Source organism: Protopterus annectens, chromosome 8.part1, assembly GCF_019279795.1.
Source record: "Protopterus annectens isolate FY-2018-M chromosome 8.part1, PAN1.0, whole genome shotgun sequence".
Taxonomy (NCBI): domain Eukaryota; kingdom Metazoa; phylum Chordata; order Ceratodontiformes; family Protopteridae; genus Protopterus; species Protopterus annectens.
In genome coordinates this window covers 140,202,453-140,220,202 of record NC_056742.1, presented here as the reverse complement: position 1 = coordinate 140,220,202, position 17,750 = coordinate 140,202,453, and the positions used below count along the sequence as shown (strand labels likewise).

General features: G+C 42.7%; 1 protein-coding gene across 1 annotated transcript in view; it reads left to right on the top strand.

The window, feature by feature from the left end:
* COG8 (component of oligomeric golgi complex 8) overlaps positions 1-17,750 on the top strand; it is a 59,029-nt gene that overhangs the window by 30,537 nt on the left and 10,742 nt on the right. Inside the window, exon 4 of the mRNA XM_044081785.1 lies at positions 11,922-12,090. Within this exon, the coding sequence (XP_043937720.1) occupies positions 11,922-12,090 (169 nt within the window). The remainder of the gene's footprint in view (positions 1-11,921; positions 12,091-17,750) is intronic.

The window sequence follows — 17,750 nt, the reverse complement described above, 5'->3', positions numbered from 1 at the left end:
AAAAGCCAAAAGACCCAACAACAACATAACTATAGAATACCTTGTGGTTGTCTTTGGAATCTTTGGCAATTTTATTTTCGTAACTAGCTTTGGAGAATTTTATCAGGGATCTCAGCTTCTTACTGAGGCTGCTAAGGGAGATTTTTGCATCCTGGGCTTTTCCTCTTTTCTGCAACAGTTTCTTCCTTCTGTTGTATAGTTTGTTTATGGCAGGGGACCACCAAATTGGCTTCCTTTTTTGGAGGATAGCGTCTTGGCTTTATTTGGGATGGCACGATTCATGCACGAGTTGATGTGCTCATACAGTGCCTTAGTGTAGGATTCAGCAGTTGAACTTTCAGCTCCCATCTGCATGGGTGCCATGAAGTTTGTCGCTTCTGACTTAAGTAGCATGAAGTTGGCTTTGGAGAAGTTTTTTACGGATGTTTCCTTACTGGGGGGGGGGGGGTAGGATGTGGATGTCAAGGGTGATTTGCGTATGGTCAGACCTGACCAATGAGGGGGTGACCACTGCTGTGGAGCATCTATCTCCCATGTTGGTAATGACCAGGTCTAGGATATTGGAGCCCCTGGTGGGACAATGGATTAGTTGAGCCAGGGCTTTGGAATTTATGAATTCCAAGAACTGTTGGGAAAAGTTGTTGGTACCCTAGTAGTTTTCCCAGTTAATGGCAGGATAGTTGAAATCACCCATTATTAGGGTGTTTGGTTGGTTGTATCTTAATATTTCCTGTATGTTTAGAAAGGTGTAGTGAGAATCTTGGGGCATGGTGAGGGATCTGTAGCAAGCTACAATTTGGAATGCAGTCTTACCTATTGTTGCACCTGGAGAATTTCAGATGCATTGTGTTGGGCAACTAGCCTGGAGGTGTGAATATCCTTGGTGAATATGGACACTCCTCCACCTTTAGTGTTTCGGTCTTAGTTTGGCGATCGAAAAGTGTGGTAAGAGTTGTAGCCTGGTACTGCAGGGGTGCTCTCTGGAGTCTTGAACCAGGTCTCAGTTACTGCACAGATATCAATGTTCTCTATTGTTAGGAGTGCCTCGAGAGAGTGCATTTTGAAGTGTAGACTTCTAGCATTGAGTAGCATTACCTTCAGATTTTGCATGCTTGTATCTGTTACGGTGGTGGTTTTGTCCTTCTGAACCTTGCCTAAAAAAGGCACTATGGGGTGGCAAGAACTTTAGCCAGTAACCTGAATCCCAGGGGTGACAGGTGCAGACCATCTCTGGCAAAGCATTGTGGTTTGTTGATCATGTCGTCCCAGCCAAACAGATACTGGATCCCCTTTGAATGACACCAGAAGCTTAGCCAATTGTTGAAGTCCATCATTTTGTCTTTATACTGTGGTATCATTCTAGGCAAAGGTAGGATGCTACTCAGGGCTAGGTCATACCTGCCTGGGCCACATGATCCGAGAGCTCTTCCATGTCTCTTTTCATGTAGTCCAGGGAGGTACGCCTCAAGTCATTAACTCCAACTTGGACAATGACAGAGTCATATTTGTACTTGTTGTGGAGTGACTTGAGTGCGTGCGTTATGTGACGGATCCTGGCACCCGACAGGCAGCTGACTGTAATTTTCTCCTTGCTCAGCCTGGTGAGTGTGACATTAGTCATAGGTGACTGATTAGTCAGGCACACTGAAGTATTGGGAAAGTTGATTGCCTTAGGGGCTGTTGTTGGGTGGCACACTGGTGTTGTGAGCTATGTGTCACTTTGGTTGTGACTGGTGTTTGTTTGCGTTTCAGCTTCAGAGGTCCTTGTTGCTTGGGCAGGTTAATGTTAAGGGCCTCTGCATATGTGGGTTTAGTGTTGCTATTTGTGGGTGTTGATGGTGTGGGTTTTGAAGGGTTATGTGTTGCTTGAGGTGTAGTGCAGGTGTTAACCTTCTCCTCTTGACTGTCTAGCACAATCATGGCTGGAGAGTGCTTTGCTGCCCATTTGGCTATATAAGTGCATCTCTTACAGGTTGTAGTGTTGGGTGGTAGGAGAGGGTTGTCTGTGTACATGAGGGAGTTGCTGCATTGCCCCAGTATGCCCAGATTCACCAGGTGGACAGGAGAAATCACTGGAAGCTGACCCTTGGACATGCCTGTTTAGGTGCTTTTTTTGTAAAGTTCAAGAGCTGTTTTGTTTTTTTTTTTTTGCAAGGGGCTTTGCAATTATAGGCTGTTTAGTGCCTACAATTAATTTCTCCTTATTAACAAGGAGAGTTGAGTGCTTGTATCAGTTTAAGGCTTCCTAGTGCTTTCCAGCAGGTTCTAGAGCAGGTGCTAGTCACAGGGGTTCAGATTTTAGTGCTACTACTAAGAAACCAGCTAGTTCTAGGGGAAATTTTGAAGAGCAAACTTTCTGGCACCTGGAATAGTTTAACTGTAGCCCCGCAGTGCTGCACGATGCGAAAAATGTGCAAACACACGCTTTTTTAAACCAGAAATAGAATCAGCCCAAAATGGCTAATAAAATTACAATTTCAGAACTGGAAACCACTCCTCTAGTGTTAGATAGGCAGTACAATGCTCACCACTCTCACTGGTAAGCAGTAGGACTTCCCTCTACCACAGCAGGGTCTGGATAGCTGTGAACACAGAAAATAACGTCCTGAAATCAGCAAACCCTGGGATCTGGACTATACTAGCTAGGAAAGGTGGGAACCAAACAAACAAGACAGTATTTTTTTGTTTTTTGTTTTTGTTAAAACAGGCTATACAATGCAATAATACAGTAAATAAACACAGAAAAGGCTAACGCACTTGAGTGTATAGCCCTAAACAGTAAATGCAATTAAAACCCTACAAAATTAGCAATTTAAAACTTTTTGAATGAAGCAAGGCAAGTGCACAACTGAAAAACAATGTAATACAGTAGAATAAGTAGCTAGTCTACATATACAGAAAAGTCTATATATATATATATATATATATATATATATATATATATATATATATATATATACAGAAAATCAGCTAAAACACACTAAAACAATATATATATATATATATATATATATATATATATATATATATATATATATATATATATGGGATCTGTACAGTTCCCCGACGGCACTTTCTGCCAAAGCAGAAAACACCAAACATACATAACCGAAAGTGCTGTTCACCAAAGCAGCACTTTTGGTTAAGTATGCTGGTTGTGCCGGTCTCACTACGGTGCGGTTAAGGGAGAATTCCCTTTTCCCCACTGTAGTGCGACCTCTGAGTGAGAATGTAAATGTGGGGGGGGGGTGCAGGGGGGCTTGCCCCCCTGCATAAAAGAAGATTTGTTTTTTTTTTTTTTGTTTGTTTGTTTTTTCGAATGCACTTTAACAAAAGCTCTTTTTTGGTGAAAGCGTTTTCGTTAAAGTGCGTTCAGTTATTGTGGATTCGGACTATTGAACGTTTGTTCAATAGTCCTACATCCATATATATATATATATATATATATATATATAAAATATATGTATGTATACACACACACACACATTCTGGCAATCCATAAAATAAATGAGGGGGGTGTAGGGAGGGGGGTATGGCTAATGCAACAGTGATCTGTTGGATTATGTAATGTTATTGTAGGTTTACTTCCGCAACTACTATGCTCAGCATTAGATTACTGTTGCAGTAGCCTTAGCTGTTAGGGTAGATTACGAGGAAGTGGCATTAGAATCAGATTCTCATCTTGCAGAAGTCAGAGCTATGAATAATATAGCCTTCCATTAAGAACTGCAAATTTTGGAGGAGTTAGCTTTCAAGCACAAAGGTAAGCTATCAAGGAGGAATTTTCTGGGTGGACAGATATGTGCAACCCCTTTCAAAAACTGTTTAACTTTTGGGCAGGAAAAAGGATGGGAGGATTCATGGGCAGACAAGCAGAAATGAACAACAGATAAATCTTGATAGAGTAAGGAAAGCCGAAGGACAGTAACCTACACAATCAGGAACAAGAGGCAGCTGGCCCAAAATAGTCCTGGTTCTTGTAATTGCACCAACTTTAAAATATTTTCTACTTACATATATGATTTACTAGTAGCATTTTTTTATAATATTCTTTCAGTACTTGCTGCACATCCTCAGAAAAATAGTTGTCTAAAAGGTAATAAAATTCTGTCATCCAGGCAGTTGGATGATGTTTCCAGGCTGCGGGTGTATCAAACAACCTGTGTCCAGTCTGTGAGGAAGGCTATGGTAATTATCCTTGGATAGTTTCAAAAGAAGAGAGAACAACTAGGCCAAAAGGGAGTCACCACCATAATTTTTGGGAAGTCCTTCTGGATCTTTAGAAGAACAGTGGATATCAGTAAAGATGGTGGAAAAGCACAGAGGAACAGTCTTGTTCAAGGAGTGAGAAATCATCTGTCTTCCAAGCCTGTTTTGAAGGACTTCTGGAGCAGAATTTCTTTAACTGTCTGTTTTGAAATGAGCCAAACAGTTATTTGAGGTGTTCCTGACAGTTGACTTCTTTAAGAATGTTACTTGAAACAATGGATAATAAGGTAAATCAGTACACATGTAAAGTTACACACTCATGTCATAGATAAACCTCAGCTAATTGTGAATACCCATCTGTCTCATGGGATAGTAAATTGACTCACAAATCGAATCCAGGAAGTTAGTATGGGTAGTTCTACCTCCTTCAGAAGATCTGCCACTAGCATTGTACCCGAGGGTTCAGTCTTTGGGCCACACCTCTTTGGCATTTACTTCTCAGTGGTCAGTGGTCACAGCAAATGTTAAGGATTTATGGCTGGACAAGATTACAGATTACTGTACTGTGCCTTCATAAGCTTCTCAGACAACACCAAAATCTTCCTGGTAGGCCTCTCCCAAACAAACAGCTGATGTCAAAACCATGGACTAAAACTTAATGCTGAGATATGTATGATCACATTGACAACACACGCACTGAAAATGGGCTCACCTAGGCCCAGTGGACTTTCCTGGTAAACAAATGCAATAAAGTTTATCGTGTAGTTGGGGATCTTGGAGCATTTGTTGACTATAAACTGTCCTTTTATCACCACATGTCCACTGTTGTAAGGAATTCCTTTTTCATTGCACAGCTTGTTATCTAAAAGATATGGCATCTAAGTCCAGGGATTCTCATCACCCCGATCATTGAATATAATGCCCCTTTCAGTATCAACATCAACCTCCTTTTCAGCATTTTCTGTATGGAGATGGGGTGTTGTCAACTGTTGCCATCTGTTCAATTCAATGCCACTTTCCTGCCTTATTCAGAACTAATGCCTGACAATCATAGATCTTCTCACACAATGCATCCACTTCTTTTCTTGATGCCCTCGTTTCGTTTCCTCTTGTCCTCTTCCTGTCTGCCCAAATCTTCTTCACCAGATTGTCTTCTGCTTTTCTGCACATGTGCCTAAACCACAGTAATCTGTTCTGTTTGACCTTTTATGAAATTTCAGCTACTTTGGCTTCTGCTCTTATATCCACATTTCTTCATCTGTCCCACAGTGTGCATCTTACCACCCATATCAGGCATTTCATCTGCATCACCTCTAGCTTCCTCAACTGCACTGCCTTTACTGCCCGGGTTTCTTCCCATACAGTAGTGCTGGTTACACCCACTATTTTGTACATCTTACTTTTTCAGCTTCTTTGGCATTATTCTGTCATACATTAACCCTGACACTCAATGTCATTTGGCTGCAGTCCCTCTGATTCTAGCTTTGACCTCTTCAGCCAGACTTAACCTTCTCCTCAGCCACCCCCCCAGATCCTTGAAGCTGTTATCCTATTCTCCTATCTTACCTTCTATCTCAGTTCTCAGCTTCTTCTTATTTCTCTCATTTTCTGCTATTAGGACCATCTTATCTGTACTTTTGTACATTTCGGTATGTACCTGGCTAAGTACTTGTCACAGCTAGAATGACCACTATGTTTTCTCACTGAGAAAAATGTAGGGCCTAAATCTCAAACCATGTAGACCATCTCAAAGCCTTGTCCATCTTCTCAGTGCCATACAGACTACTTAAAGGCAACCTCTGCCTATCATATAGAGCCTCAACAGACCCTATCATGTCAGACTTATTATATACTCATATGTCCAACAGTCAAGTGAACACCTGCTCAAGGGATTTCAGTTTCTTTTGCAAAATAATTTTTCTTCCAACATGTTCTATTTATGTATTACAGGTAATGCCTCTTCAGTGGAGTAGTCTTCCACTCCACATAAAGCAAAGTACTTCTCTTATTCTGTTCAAACCATAATTTGGATGAATGGATGGGAAACTGTAAATTCACTCCCCAGGTTAGCACCCATGTCCCTCACAGATAAAGCCAACAAGTAAATGTCCCAATATGTCCTTGTTCAGCCCACCTCTGGGTTATTCATCTGCAAAATATAAGGGCTTAAAGCTACAATGGGAATGTAAGGCAAAGCTTCTTAAGATCCTCGCAAATTAATAGCCTACTGAGTACCTGTGAACATATAAAATAGAGTAATTCAAATGTCATCTCAGAAGGGGTAACATTAACTTTTTCATGTTCTCAAAAGACAGGGGTAAAAAACTTGTAACATGTGAGCCAAGAAATTTAAAATTCTGAGTATTGAAGTGCAAGAAGAATAGACCCTCTTGTTAAAAATTGTCAAGAACTTTCCCATCTTTGTCAGAGGGAATGGGATCAGCATTAGCAATGTGTTTAGTAGAAGCAGTTTTAAATAAAGATGTCTGTGCAAGATGCATTTTAGGGTTAGAAAACTGATTTCTGAATCTAAGGTACCTTTTATAACCTTTCAGACTGTAGGGACAAGAGGTTGACTGTCTGGTATAGTAGAAGCTATCAAGAAGACATCCTCTAGAGCAGATAAAACAGAAGGGATGGCTGCAAGTTGTGGAATATTCAACTGTAAAAAGTGCTAATACTTTTGCTGGGGGAGAGAAATTTTGTTCCCATTGAAGTACCTCTTTAAGTTTAATTAAAGTCTTATAAAACTTAAGTTTTCTGGAGGGAAATCTGAAGCAACGCTTTACTTGGAATCAGAATTTTCAGCTTTTGAAGAAAACAGTGAAGCAGAACATTGCCTGTCCAATCCCTACTCTTCTGCCTGAAAATCGGGATTTTTTTTGCGTCAGAAGATGAGTTTGTCAAATTAAAAGCAGAAATGAATTCCCTGGGAAGTCACAACAAGTCTTCCCTGTTCTTTGAAACTGACACAGGAGAAGCCATATTTTTATTTATTTTGCTTTCTTCTCGGAGGGTGGGGTCTCCCTGGAAAAAGACCGACCCAAGGCAGGCACCCAGTCCTGGCAATCAGGTACTTCTCAGCTATGCAGTAGATGTTTACCAACCCCTTTTCCTGAGACTGGCAAAATTGGCCCTCCCTTGTCCCCAGAGGGCATCCATACAGCCACAGAGGACATGTCTAGCTCCTGGTCTGTAGTGGCTGCAGGTGCTATGCTGGAAGACATGGAAGAAAAAGATAAGCAGTCTGAGGAACCAAGTCCGGCCACAGCAGATTCACCCATTGGTGGCAGAGTCCGAAAAGATACCATCCTGACACCCAGAGACTCCCTACTAGCATTTGTTTTCTTGTGGACAGGGGAGGGGAGAACCAGGGAGACAGTTAACTGCTTTGTGAGTTCAGCTTGGAAAGAGGCCTTGAAAACGGGTAAACCTTGTGACAGGAAAAACTGTTTTTGAGGTGGGAAAACACAGACCGTCCTCAAAAGCACGATGTCCTTCCCCTAACACACACAAATCTACAAATCTTTGTAGAAACAAAGGGGAGGACAGATATTTACACAGTTTGTACACCCAAGCATTTACATGTAAAAATCGCCTGACAAGTAATGATAATCCAAGAAAGTTAATTCTCCTACCTTACAAAAAATAAAAAATATTTCACAAGGAAAAAAAAAACACTAGCTTAACTCAGAAAAACAAAGTGGAAGGCTTTCCCCAGCAGGGAACTTACCCTCCCAGCCTTGAAGGATCGCTAGCAGACTGTCAGTACCATGAAGCCTGCAGAAGGAGCTCACTTCAGCTGCAAGAAAGCTCTGAAATGTTTGGCCCTGTAACTGCCTTTATACAGAACTCTACTCAAGCTCCTAGTAGTTGGAGCACATGGAAGGAGCCCTTAAGCTTTGAAAAGCTGGACAGTTGGTAATATCTTTGGCAGGTTATAACCCGTATAGCTTGGGTTACTGCAGCAGTGATGTAACGTTGAACATCACACTACAAAGTGAAGTACTTTTCCTGGGGGACTGTATGATTAGAAAACCTCTGTAAGACCAGTGTCCAGTATCGACAAGGAAAGATAACTGTTTCCAGTCTGAGTGGATGTTAGCTTTCTGATATAGGTAAAGTACTACACACACACACACGTGTGTGTATATATATATATATATATATAAACTGCATTGATGATTACAATATGTGCAAAAAGCACAACATGAATACCTTTTTTACTGAGATTTTGTCCTTATTGTCTGTGTCTCATTATCATTATTGAGAGACTTTCTTATTTAAGAAATATATTGACTTATTTACATTTTGTTGAATGGGTTAGGCCCACTAGGCTAATGCTCTCTTTCCAGGGGAGACCAGAGGTGGAATTCATAGTGACTGGGAAAATTTGGCCCGGGCTGTAGGTGACTTCCCCTACTTTTTGTTTTAAGTGCCTTGGGATATTTTACATCAACTTGAACTGCCACCAACTCAGGCAAATGAAACCTTGGTTTAATGTGTCATCAGAATGACAGCACTCTCAGGAATACAGCATCCTTTTATGCTACAATGCAAGGTTAGCACTGGAAAATTAATCCCTGTACCTGGTGTGGTAGTAGAACCCATAGCCTTCTGATTTTCCAGTACAAAAGGCAAGGGTGCTACTTGTTGATCTGTTGGTTATACAACTTTTGAAGCACTCATGATTTGGATCATGTAAGAGTCTAGGAGGATTTTCACAGAAAAGTGCAATTGTTTTGACAGACTTACCTTTCATTTACGTCATCAGGGTGGTAAACTGTTGAAAAAGAAGCCAAGGATATTGTAGTTCAGTTTTTTAGACTTCAGTTACTACTAAAAGGCAGACAGTCACCGTGCAAGAATAAAGTAATGATTTATTACACAAATGCTTGCAGTGTAACAAAATTAACAAGCTGTACTCTATTTGTCACAAACAAAAATATTCTGTAGCTTTAACTGCCACAGCAGTATATGAGGGGTTTTATCGCAGTATTTCAGGCTGACCCTTGTGTAGTGCGGTGGTGGTGCTGCGGTAGCGTTGTCGCCTCACAGTAAGACGTTGTCCTGTTCGATTCTCAGCTAGAGCGTCTTCTGTGTGGAGACATGGGTGAATGGCGTACCTTCGTTGAAGGTTGTGCATCAGGGCCGGCAACTCGGCACGTAAAAATCTACTGCCAGTCATTAGCAGACCGGAATTCCGCTGTGGCGACCCCTAACCGGGAAAAGCCGAAAGACACAACCACAACAATATTTCAGGCTGACCTTTGTACCTCATCTCCTTTTTCATCAATCCAGGAGTGAATTTGTAAATACTCATCTGCCATCTAGTTCCTATTTGAAGAAATGTATGTATAGCTCTTCAGTGGTAGGAAAGGCATTGCAAATCTCTCTGCCTACAGTGTTTCACTTGCTGATCTGGGTTTAGATCTCTTGCCCTAGTATTAGTGGTATTGTTTGATTTATGGAGATAGAAGACTTCCTAGTTCACTGGATTCCTGATGGCATGGAAGGCAAGGCAGAGATTACCCCTCAGGAGACTATAGGACAGTGAATAAAGGGGCAGTGCTTCCAGTCTTCTTTTAGCCTGGGGTTTTTAAACTAGTGATCTTTGTTAATTAGGAACCTCTTGTTTGTCTAGTGAGATGTGTCCCAAAAAGTTCACTGTATTCTACGACTGGCTTAAATCAATGCAGAATATAGTGGGGACAATGACTTTCTTAACACTAGGTGATATTCCTTTTGCAGTTGGCTGCAATAAGTAGAAAGATTTCTGGACCACTATAGCAACAGGATCAAAGGAGAGGGGATTATCAACCCATGTTGAAAGGTCTCTAACTACATTCCCATTTTGAAGTGAGGTGTTTTCTGTGCTGTAAGCTGGGGGAAGGGAATGTTATGGAATGTAGCAATGTTGCACTTTCCATTTAATATGAGCAGGGTGTTTACACGCCAGGTATTGCCAAGTGTAAGCTTGTACTGGAGGGCCTAGGCATTCATTCATAGTACCTTGCCAGATTAAATAATAATAGCTTTAGCGATTTTCTCACAAAAGTATTTTCCACATAAATGGTGGCTTCCTTGTTGAAAAAAACTGTTGTAGGGGGAATCCGGTACATGACTGTCCTGAGAATCCATTTTGGTCCACTGGCTGTGACAACTGCATGGAATGCAGGAGGTCCTTGGTTCAATCCTCAGAAAGGAGTCAAGAGTTTTCCTTTCATGTTGAACAGTTAATGTAATATTAGGTTTCTGGGTTTGGGGTTTGTACTCTTTTATTAGATTATAAAAATATTCTACCCCCAGCAAAGTTAGGCAGCAAACGGATCACATTAGCTTGTTCGTTTTCTTTCTTAGCAGAAAAAAGCTGACTGCAGAGTTTAGTTCCAGTAAGTGCACAGCATGGGAGGTATATCAAGGAGCAGATAAGCAGTTGAATGTATTTCTGCTTAAATTAACTTATTGGTGGTGCATACTGCACTTTTATTTTAAATGGTTCCAGTTTCAGAACTGAAGATATAGGTAATGCGATCTTTGTAGAAGCTCCCATTTCCTGGAATGCAGTGTAAAGTCCAGAGTGGGGGGTTCAGTAGTAGGGTGTTTGCCACCATATTTAAAAGCTTTTGCTGCACCACTGTATTGATTTTTTTTTTTTTTGGTCCTTCTACAGGCATACCCATATACTTAGTGGCTGCTCTGTTTTCACCCAGTTAAACCTTTTGTTCCATTGTGGGAGAGAGACAGCCATCCCTGGGCTAGGCAAAAGCCTTACAACCCACTTGTTCTTGCCTGGGATGTCTAATCATCCATTTCATCTCTGTGGTGAGAGCTGGGTGGTAGGGAATGCGACAGCTTTCAGAATCAATGGTGTGGCCTACCCTTGCCTCTTGCAACTTCCCCCTCCCTGTGGTGGCTCATTTGAGCTCTACTATTGTAGGAAGTGTGCCTTTGTATACTGACAGTGTGCTTGAATAGTCATAGCATGTGTTCAGCAAGCCTGTGCCCCATGAGTGTAACATCTGTTGCTTCCTCTAGGTGTCATCCAAGCAGCAACCCCAGAGCCACCTCGTTCCCCAAGGATGGATGGGCAGGCAGCAGCTGCTCATTCCCACATTCCCATCCTCCCTGTCCACTCCTCCAGCACCTTAGCTGCTATTTGATCTGTTTTTTTTTCTTTTTTATGTTGGGGGGAGTGTAGTTCAAAGCTGAATTCTTACTATACTGAATTTTTATCTTGCTGTCATATTGGTGAGTTTTGCTTCTTCACAATGCTTGGTTCTGCGGCCATTTCTCAGTTGGACTGCCTACTGCATATGCATGAATCTTCACCAGGTGCTTCATTTTTTTCTACATCCTAATGACATGCTGTAGGTGAAAAGCTTCCAAACTGTTTATAGGTGTGTGGGCCTTGTTTGAAAGAATGTGCAAGTGTTTTCCTGTGATAGACTGGCGCTTTATTTGGGATTATTTTGCTGTCTTGTACAGAGTGCTGGGCTAGTTTCCCTTGCAATCCTGAAATGGGTAATGAGAGCAAACAGAGAATGAGTGTGAATGTTTCATTAGAAAATTCAGTGAATACTTGCTTTCCTGTCAATTTTCTTTGGCCTTGGCTCTACTTAAAATGGAATTTGTTGTGATGACAGGAATGGTTTATAATTTGCACATTTTTACCTTGTGATGTTTACCAAAAGATTGTTATTTATCTTCAGGTGACTAAGATTATTCTAGCTTTTCATCGTGCAGAGGAGACCGCTTTCAGTGGAAGAGAGCGAGAACTGTTTGTCCACTTCTGTGTAGCCTTTGCTGAAGATTTGGTGCCATACCTCAATCGCTGTTTGCAGGTTCTCTTTCCTCCTGCCCAGATTGCTCAGATTCTAGGTGAGTCTTCCAGAGAGGTAAATGAAATATAAGGAAAGGCACATTGATTTGAGGTTGAAAGACAGATCATGTTCAGATAAGTTAATTCAGACGGTACCAAGAAAACCTGGTGAAGAACCAGCTGAGTTTTAAGTGCCCTGTCTTCACAGGTATTCAGTGTGGTAATTTTGGAATAGCACACGTGATACCCTAAAAACCTTAAAGATAAAAAGATGGGCTGTGAAATTAGAAATGTTGTCAGTTTGATCTAGGATGTTCTCACACTGTGACATTTATTTGAAAAGCTAATATAGACATATGCAGTAGGTCGACTTGACACTCTAAATTAGCTATAGGTGTGTGTGTGTGTGTGTGTGTGTGTGTGTGTGTGTGTGTGTGTGTGTGTGTGTGTGTGTGTGTGTGTGTGTGTGTGTGTGTGTGCGCATGTGTGCACACAGGTGCTGTGTGGAAGAAATACTGTGCAGGGCTAGCCAACCTGCAATGTAAACCTTGGCTCTAGATGATTGTCATTGTTGAAGTGACACCCTGACCCCATGTGCAGAAATGGGGAAAGGGGTTGTTAATGTTCAGACATGTCGGTTCAAGTTCTCATTTGCTTATGCTCCTTGTTGCTTATGTTTAAGTAGAGCAAGAGTGCAAGTACTCGTATTATAGAGCCTTTTGGGTGATCTCAGATCTCGAAGAAAGAGTAAGAAAAGTACTTCATTACCTGTTGGTCATCACTTTTTCTCTGAGGAGAAGCAACCTTGGTGAGAATAATAAAGTAAATGAGTGCAGAAGGGAGGGTAAGTAAGTTAACATTAGCTCGTAAAATAATGAGCTTAAGTACATCTGTTGTATGTAATCAGGCTGTCGTTTACAAGCTGAAGTGACTGAGCTGTTGTAGTCCGATGTATAGTGAGTTGAGTAAACATTGTGGATCCTATACCTGAGTTTGTCAAACAGTTATCCATTAAGGCCAGACATGCTAAGTTAATTAAAATTAAAGCGAGACCTTCTGTTACAGTAACACATGTTCAGGCAGTGGTGATTGAGGATTCCCCAACTGGGACTACTGCTACTACTGTTGTGGTGGTGCACTCTGTATCAGGACAAGTATCTCAAGCTTTATCTACCCACACCTCTTATCAAAGGGCTTTGTTTTCTCCTCCTCTTATCAGGTAGTGTCCTGCCTTTCCAGTAAATAACTTAGCTGAGCTGCCCAGGGCTATCATGGAACTTCAGTGTAGGCAGATAACTTTGATCCCTTTCCTCTGTCTGTCTTGTGACAACATGAAGGATCCAGAATGAGTGCTTGTTTGCCTTCAGGACCCTTCTGACTTCATTAACAGCTGAGTTCTGCACTGCAGGTGCCAGAACTCCATGGCTTAAGCTCACACTCAACCTTCTTGAATGTTGTAACTCCAGTGAATTCTGCTCCACTGTTGGTGCTTTCCAGTACCTCTCTTTTTGGGCCCATTTTCCCTGATGGCTCAGGGTGGCCCTGTGTGCTTCCAGGTGTCCTGGCATTTACTAATCTGTTGCAGGCCCTTTTGCCTGTTCATATATTGGCTCCTTTTGGGGTTCCAGTGTTGTTTTTGTACAGTTCTGCCTTCAGTTTCACTAAAGCCTCTTCAGCCCCTAGCTATTCTGTGTAGGGTCTGGCACAAGCTCACCTGATGTTGGATAGGACAGTATTATATCACACAACCTCCAGAAGAGAGAATCCAGGACACCCAATTAACGTAAGATATGCACATTCAAATAAACACATTGATGGACACACCCAGTTACACAGACAGGGCATTATTTTAGAGAATTTTTTTTGTAAATTATTAAAATGTAATAAATGAGTATATAAAACAGAATATTGTAAATTATTTACATGACTTTATCTACACTAAAGAGTACAACAGCTCTTTCAGAAGCCCTGCCACCATCGGGTCTGGGATCTGATCCTCACATACCTATCCCACAGAACAGCCAGCCCGAACAAGGATCCAGACAGTCCCTCTCGAGGATTTTCCCCTCTCTTTGGACACCTCTCCAGACCACCCCACTGAGGAAGTTCCCCATAAGAGAACGTACAATAGGAGGCACATAGCTTCCCCTGGGAGTCGCTCACTGAAGACGCTGACTTCAATGAAGGGGGGGGGGTCCTCAAAATCTCCACCAGATGATGTCCGCTTCAGCAACATCTTGGATATCCTCAGGCAGAAAGTTGGATGGTCCAACAGTTCTTTCAGAAGCCCTGCCACTATTGGGTCTGAGATTTGATCCTCTCATACCTATCCCATGGGACAGCCAGCCCGATCAAGGATCCAGCCAGTCCCTCTCAAGGATTTTCCCCTCTCTTCAGACACCTCTCCAGACTACCCCACTGAGGAAGTTTCCCATAAGAGAACATGCAAGAGGAGGCACATAGCTTCCCCTCAGGAGTCGCTCACTGAAGACGCTGACTTCGGTGAAGGGGAGGGGTCCCCAAGATCTCCACTAGATGATGCCTGCTTCAGCGACATCTTGAATATCCTCCGGCAGAAAGGTGGATGGTCCTCTTGATTCCCCTTCCCAGGAGATGTCAGTGTAGCTGGAAGCTTTTGGGTCGAGCCTACCTGTGTCTTGGATGACTCCCTTGGCTGATGAGCTTATAGATCTACTGTCTTGCTGGGCATGGAATGAACTGGATACTGTAGAACCCATTCCCCACCATCCTGATACTTTTTTTTCCCCTGCTAAGGACAGGCTGCAATGGAGTAAGGGGTCCCAGTTGATGCCTTGGTTGTGATGGCAGCCACCAAGAAAGAGCTGGCAAAGCAAAGCTCATCTCTCCATCCCCCATTAGGAAGTCCAGGGCATTGGACAGATTCGGGAAGTGCATTTATACCCCAGCAAACTTTGGCTTATGATCACTGACCTACTTGGCACATTTCACCAGGCTCCAAAGGGATTTGACTAAAGAGCTTTCCAAATCCCTTTCCAAGTCTATGTCTATCTATGGAGGACCGCAAAAAGCTTTCTTCACAACTGGCCACCCTTTAGTCTATCTCTAATACGTCCATGAGGTTAATTTCCCATGCTGCTGAGGGAACCTCACAGGCAGTGGGTTCAGGCATAGCTGTAAGGAGACATGCCTGGATGCGCTTGTGCAACTTTGCGAAGCCCTTCAAGTCTTCATTCATCAATGCTCTTTTTGATAGACCATCCATGTTTGGCCCCACTATTAAGGAAACTCTTTCCTGGAGTGAGCAGGATGGAAAGACCTGTCTGCTGTGGGGATCTGTTTTTCTTCCCCTCAGAGATCCTTTACAAGGAATCAGTGAGGAGGGAGAAAAATGTAGTTCCATAAGTCTCTGGGTCCTTTCCAAGATTCACAAGGGAATGCCTCCCCCCCCAGGGGCAGAGGGGCAGTTCTAATGGAAGACACCACTGTCATGGCAGAGAAGGACAGCAACATCAGGATTTCCAAGATGCTTCTTTTCAGATAAACCCTTTCAGTGCTCCTGAATGGTTGCTCAACTGCTCATCCATGGAGGCAGTCAAGGATCGCTTGTCCCTGCAGCCAAACACCTAGGCATCAATCACAAAAGATGCTTGGCTGCAGAAAATTATATCCAGTGGTTATTTCATACCATTTTTTACAAATTCTCCCAAAAAAAGGAAGAGGCTCCCCAATGTTCCACCCAGTCAGCTGGAGGCAGCAGCTCTACAAATTCGAAAGCTGCTAGACAGGAGTCATGCAGGAGGTCTTACCAGACAAGAAGAGATTCAGAACTTACTCAAGGGTCTTTTTTGTGCCAAAGAAAACAGGGGACTTGAGACCAGTTCTGGATCTCAGCAAATTGAATCATTTTGCAAAGAACTCAAAGTTCCAAATGGTCATGGTTCAGTCCATTCTGCTATTTCTGTGAAAGGGACGATTGGATGTGCTCTGATCTTCAAGATGCATACTATCATACCAAGGTGAGCAGAAGCTCCTGAGGATATCTGCACTTTCGGCTGGGGGACCAGTCACTTTCAGTTTGGAGGCCAGCCCTTTGGTCTCATCACAGCCCCAGGGTGTTTACCAACTGCTTTGGCATTGGTAGCAGCTCACTCGAGACTGCTTGGATTCTGAGCGTTTCCATAACTAGATGAAAGGCTCCTCACCACCCCAACCAGGCATCACTTCAAGAAGTCCAGGGGCTACTTGCTTTAGTTATGTCAATCTCTAGGCATCACATTCAACTTTTGCAAATCACACCTTCAGCCTGTTCAAAGCCTGGAATTCACAGATGCTCATTTGGACACAGTCTGTCCGATAGCATCCCTTCCACCAAACAGAGTATGGACCATTGGGTGACGAGTAAAAATGACACATCCTTATTCATTCAGGCTGATTCTTCAGATTTTAGGGTCAATGACAGCAGCCATAACCTTGGTTCCTATGGCTCATTTTTATATCCACATTTTTCAGTGGACTGTCTTCCCCAGTCAAACTCACTCAAGTATGCAGAAATCACCTGCATTGGTGGAGACAGTTGGACGAAGTTTCTCAAGATCGCCCTCTTGTCTTCCCACCCCCAGTAGCCACAGTAACCATGGATGCCTCCCAACTGGGATTGGGGGGGGACATTTCTTGGGAAGGATGGTCCAAGGCACGTGGTCCCCAGGAGAGACCAATTCGCACATCAGTGTCCTGGAAATGACAACGGTCCTCCTTGCATCCCAGGTCTTCCAGGACACCCTTCCTGTTGGGATGATTGCGATTCAAACCAACAAGATGTCTATGGTTTGGTACATCAACAAACATGGGAAACTATTTTATCCCCTTTGTCAAGAGGCAAGAGTATTATGGTTTCTTCTCTACTTTTTTTTCCATTTTGTCTGGTATTTGTCTTCATGTTAGTAAGTGAAAATGTCAGTGTGGGAGGTAGATTTCCTATAAAGGCCATCACAACCAGTGTGTTTTTTGCTTGGGTGCTTTACACAACCATTTGCAGTGCTCTGTATGTAAAGCTTTTGTGCCTAAGACCCTACATAGCCATTTATCCTCCTTGTCCATGTATCTTGAGAACCACTGACTTAAGCTACTGACTCAGAGTCCTATGGCAAAATCTTCCCATCATGTGGGCCAGTCATTTGCCGATAAGGCCTGATTTTGGTGCTGTCCAGCCTCTCCTGGATGTCTTACTAGAATCTAATGAAAGCCCTGAAGGTCATCCGGTGCTTGCCTCTTATTCCTCTGCCACAATCCCATCAAGGGCCGGCATGGGTCTGAACTCTCACACGTCCATGGAGGCTTTTCCAATGTCTGCAGCTGATGTTGAGGGGGAACCTTAGCTGATCATATCCAAGGGACCGAGGAGGATTCCTTAGTTTTTAGTGAGGGAGGAGATACCATTACTGAATTGCACTAAGGGTCTGAACTGGATATCCTGCTCAAGAAAAAGCAGAAAACTAATCATCTTTTCCCTATTGTTGAAGATCCACAATGTTAATGGCACGATTTTACTTGGGTCGTTCAGTGTTAATGGCCCTGAAGCCTCCTCAAGGGTTGTCAGTCCTTTGTCTTCCTCCCCTGTTAAGAGGCCTAGGGAATTGGATTCCTCAGATGAGGAATTCGATTCTGGGGAGGAATCTGTTGCTTACTCTTCTCTAATTCCTTCCCCTCCAGACTGTGGTTCAGAGAAAGAGGATTCTTT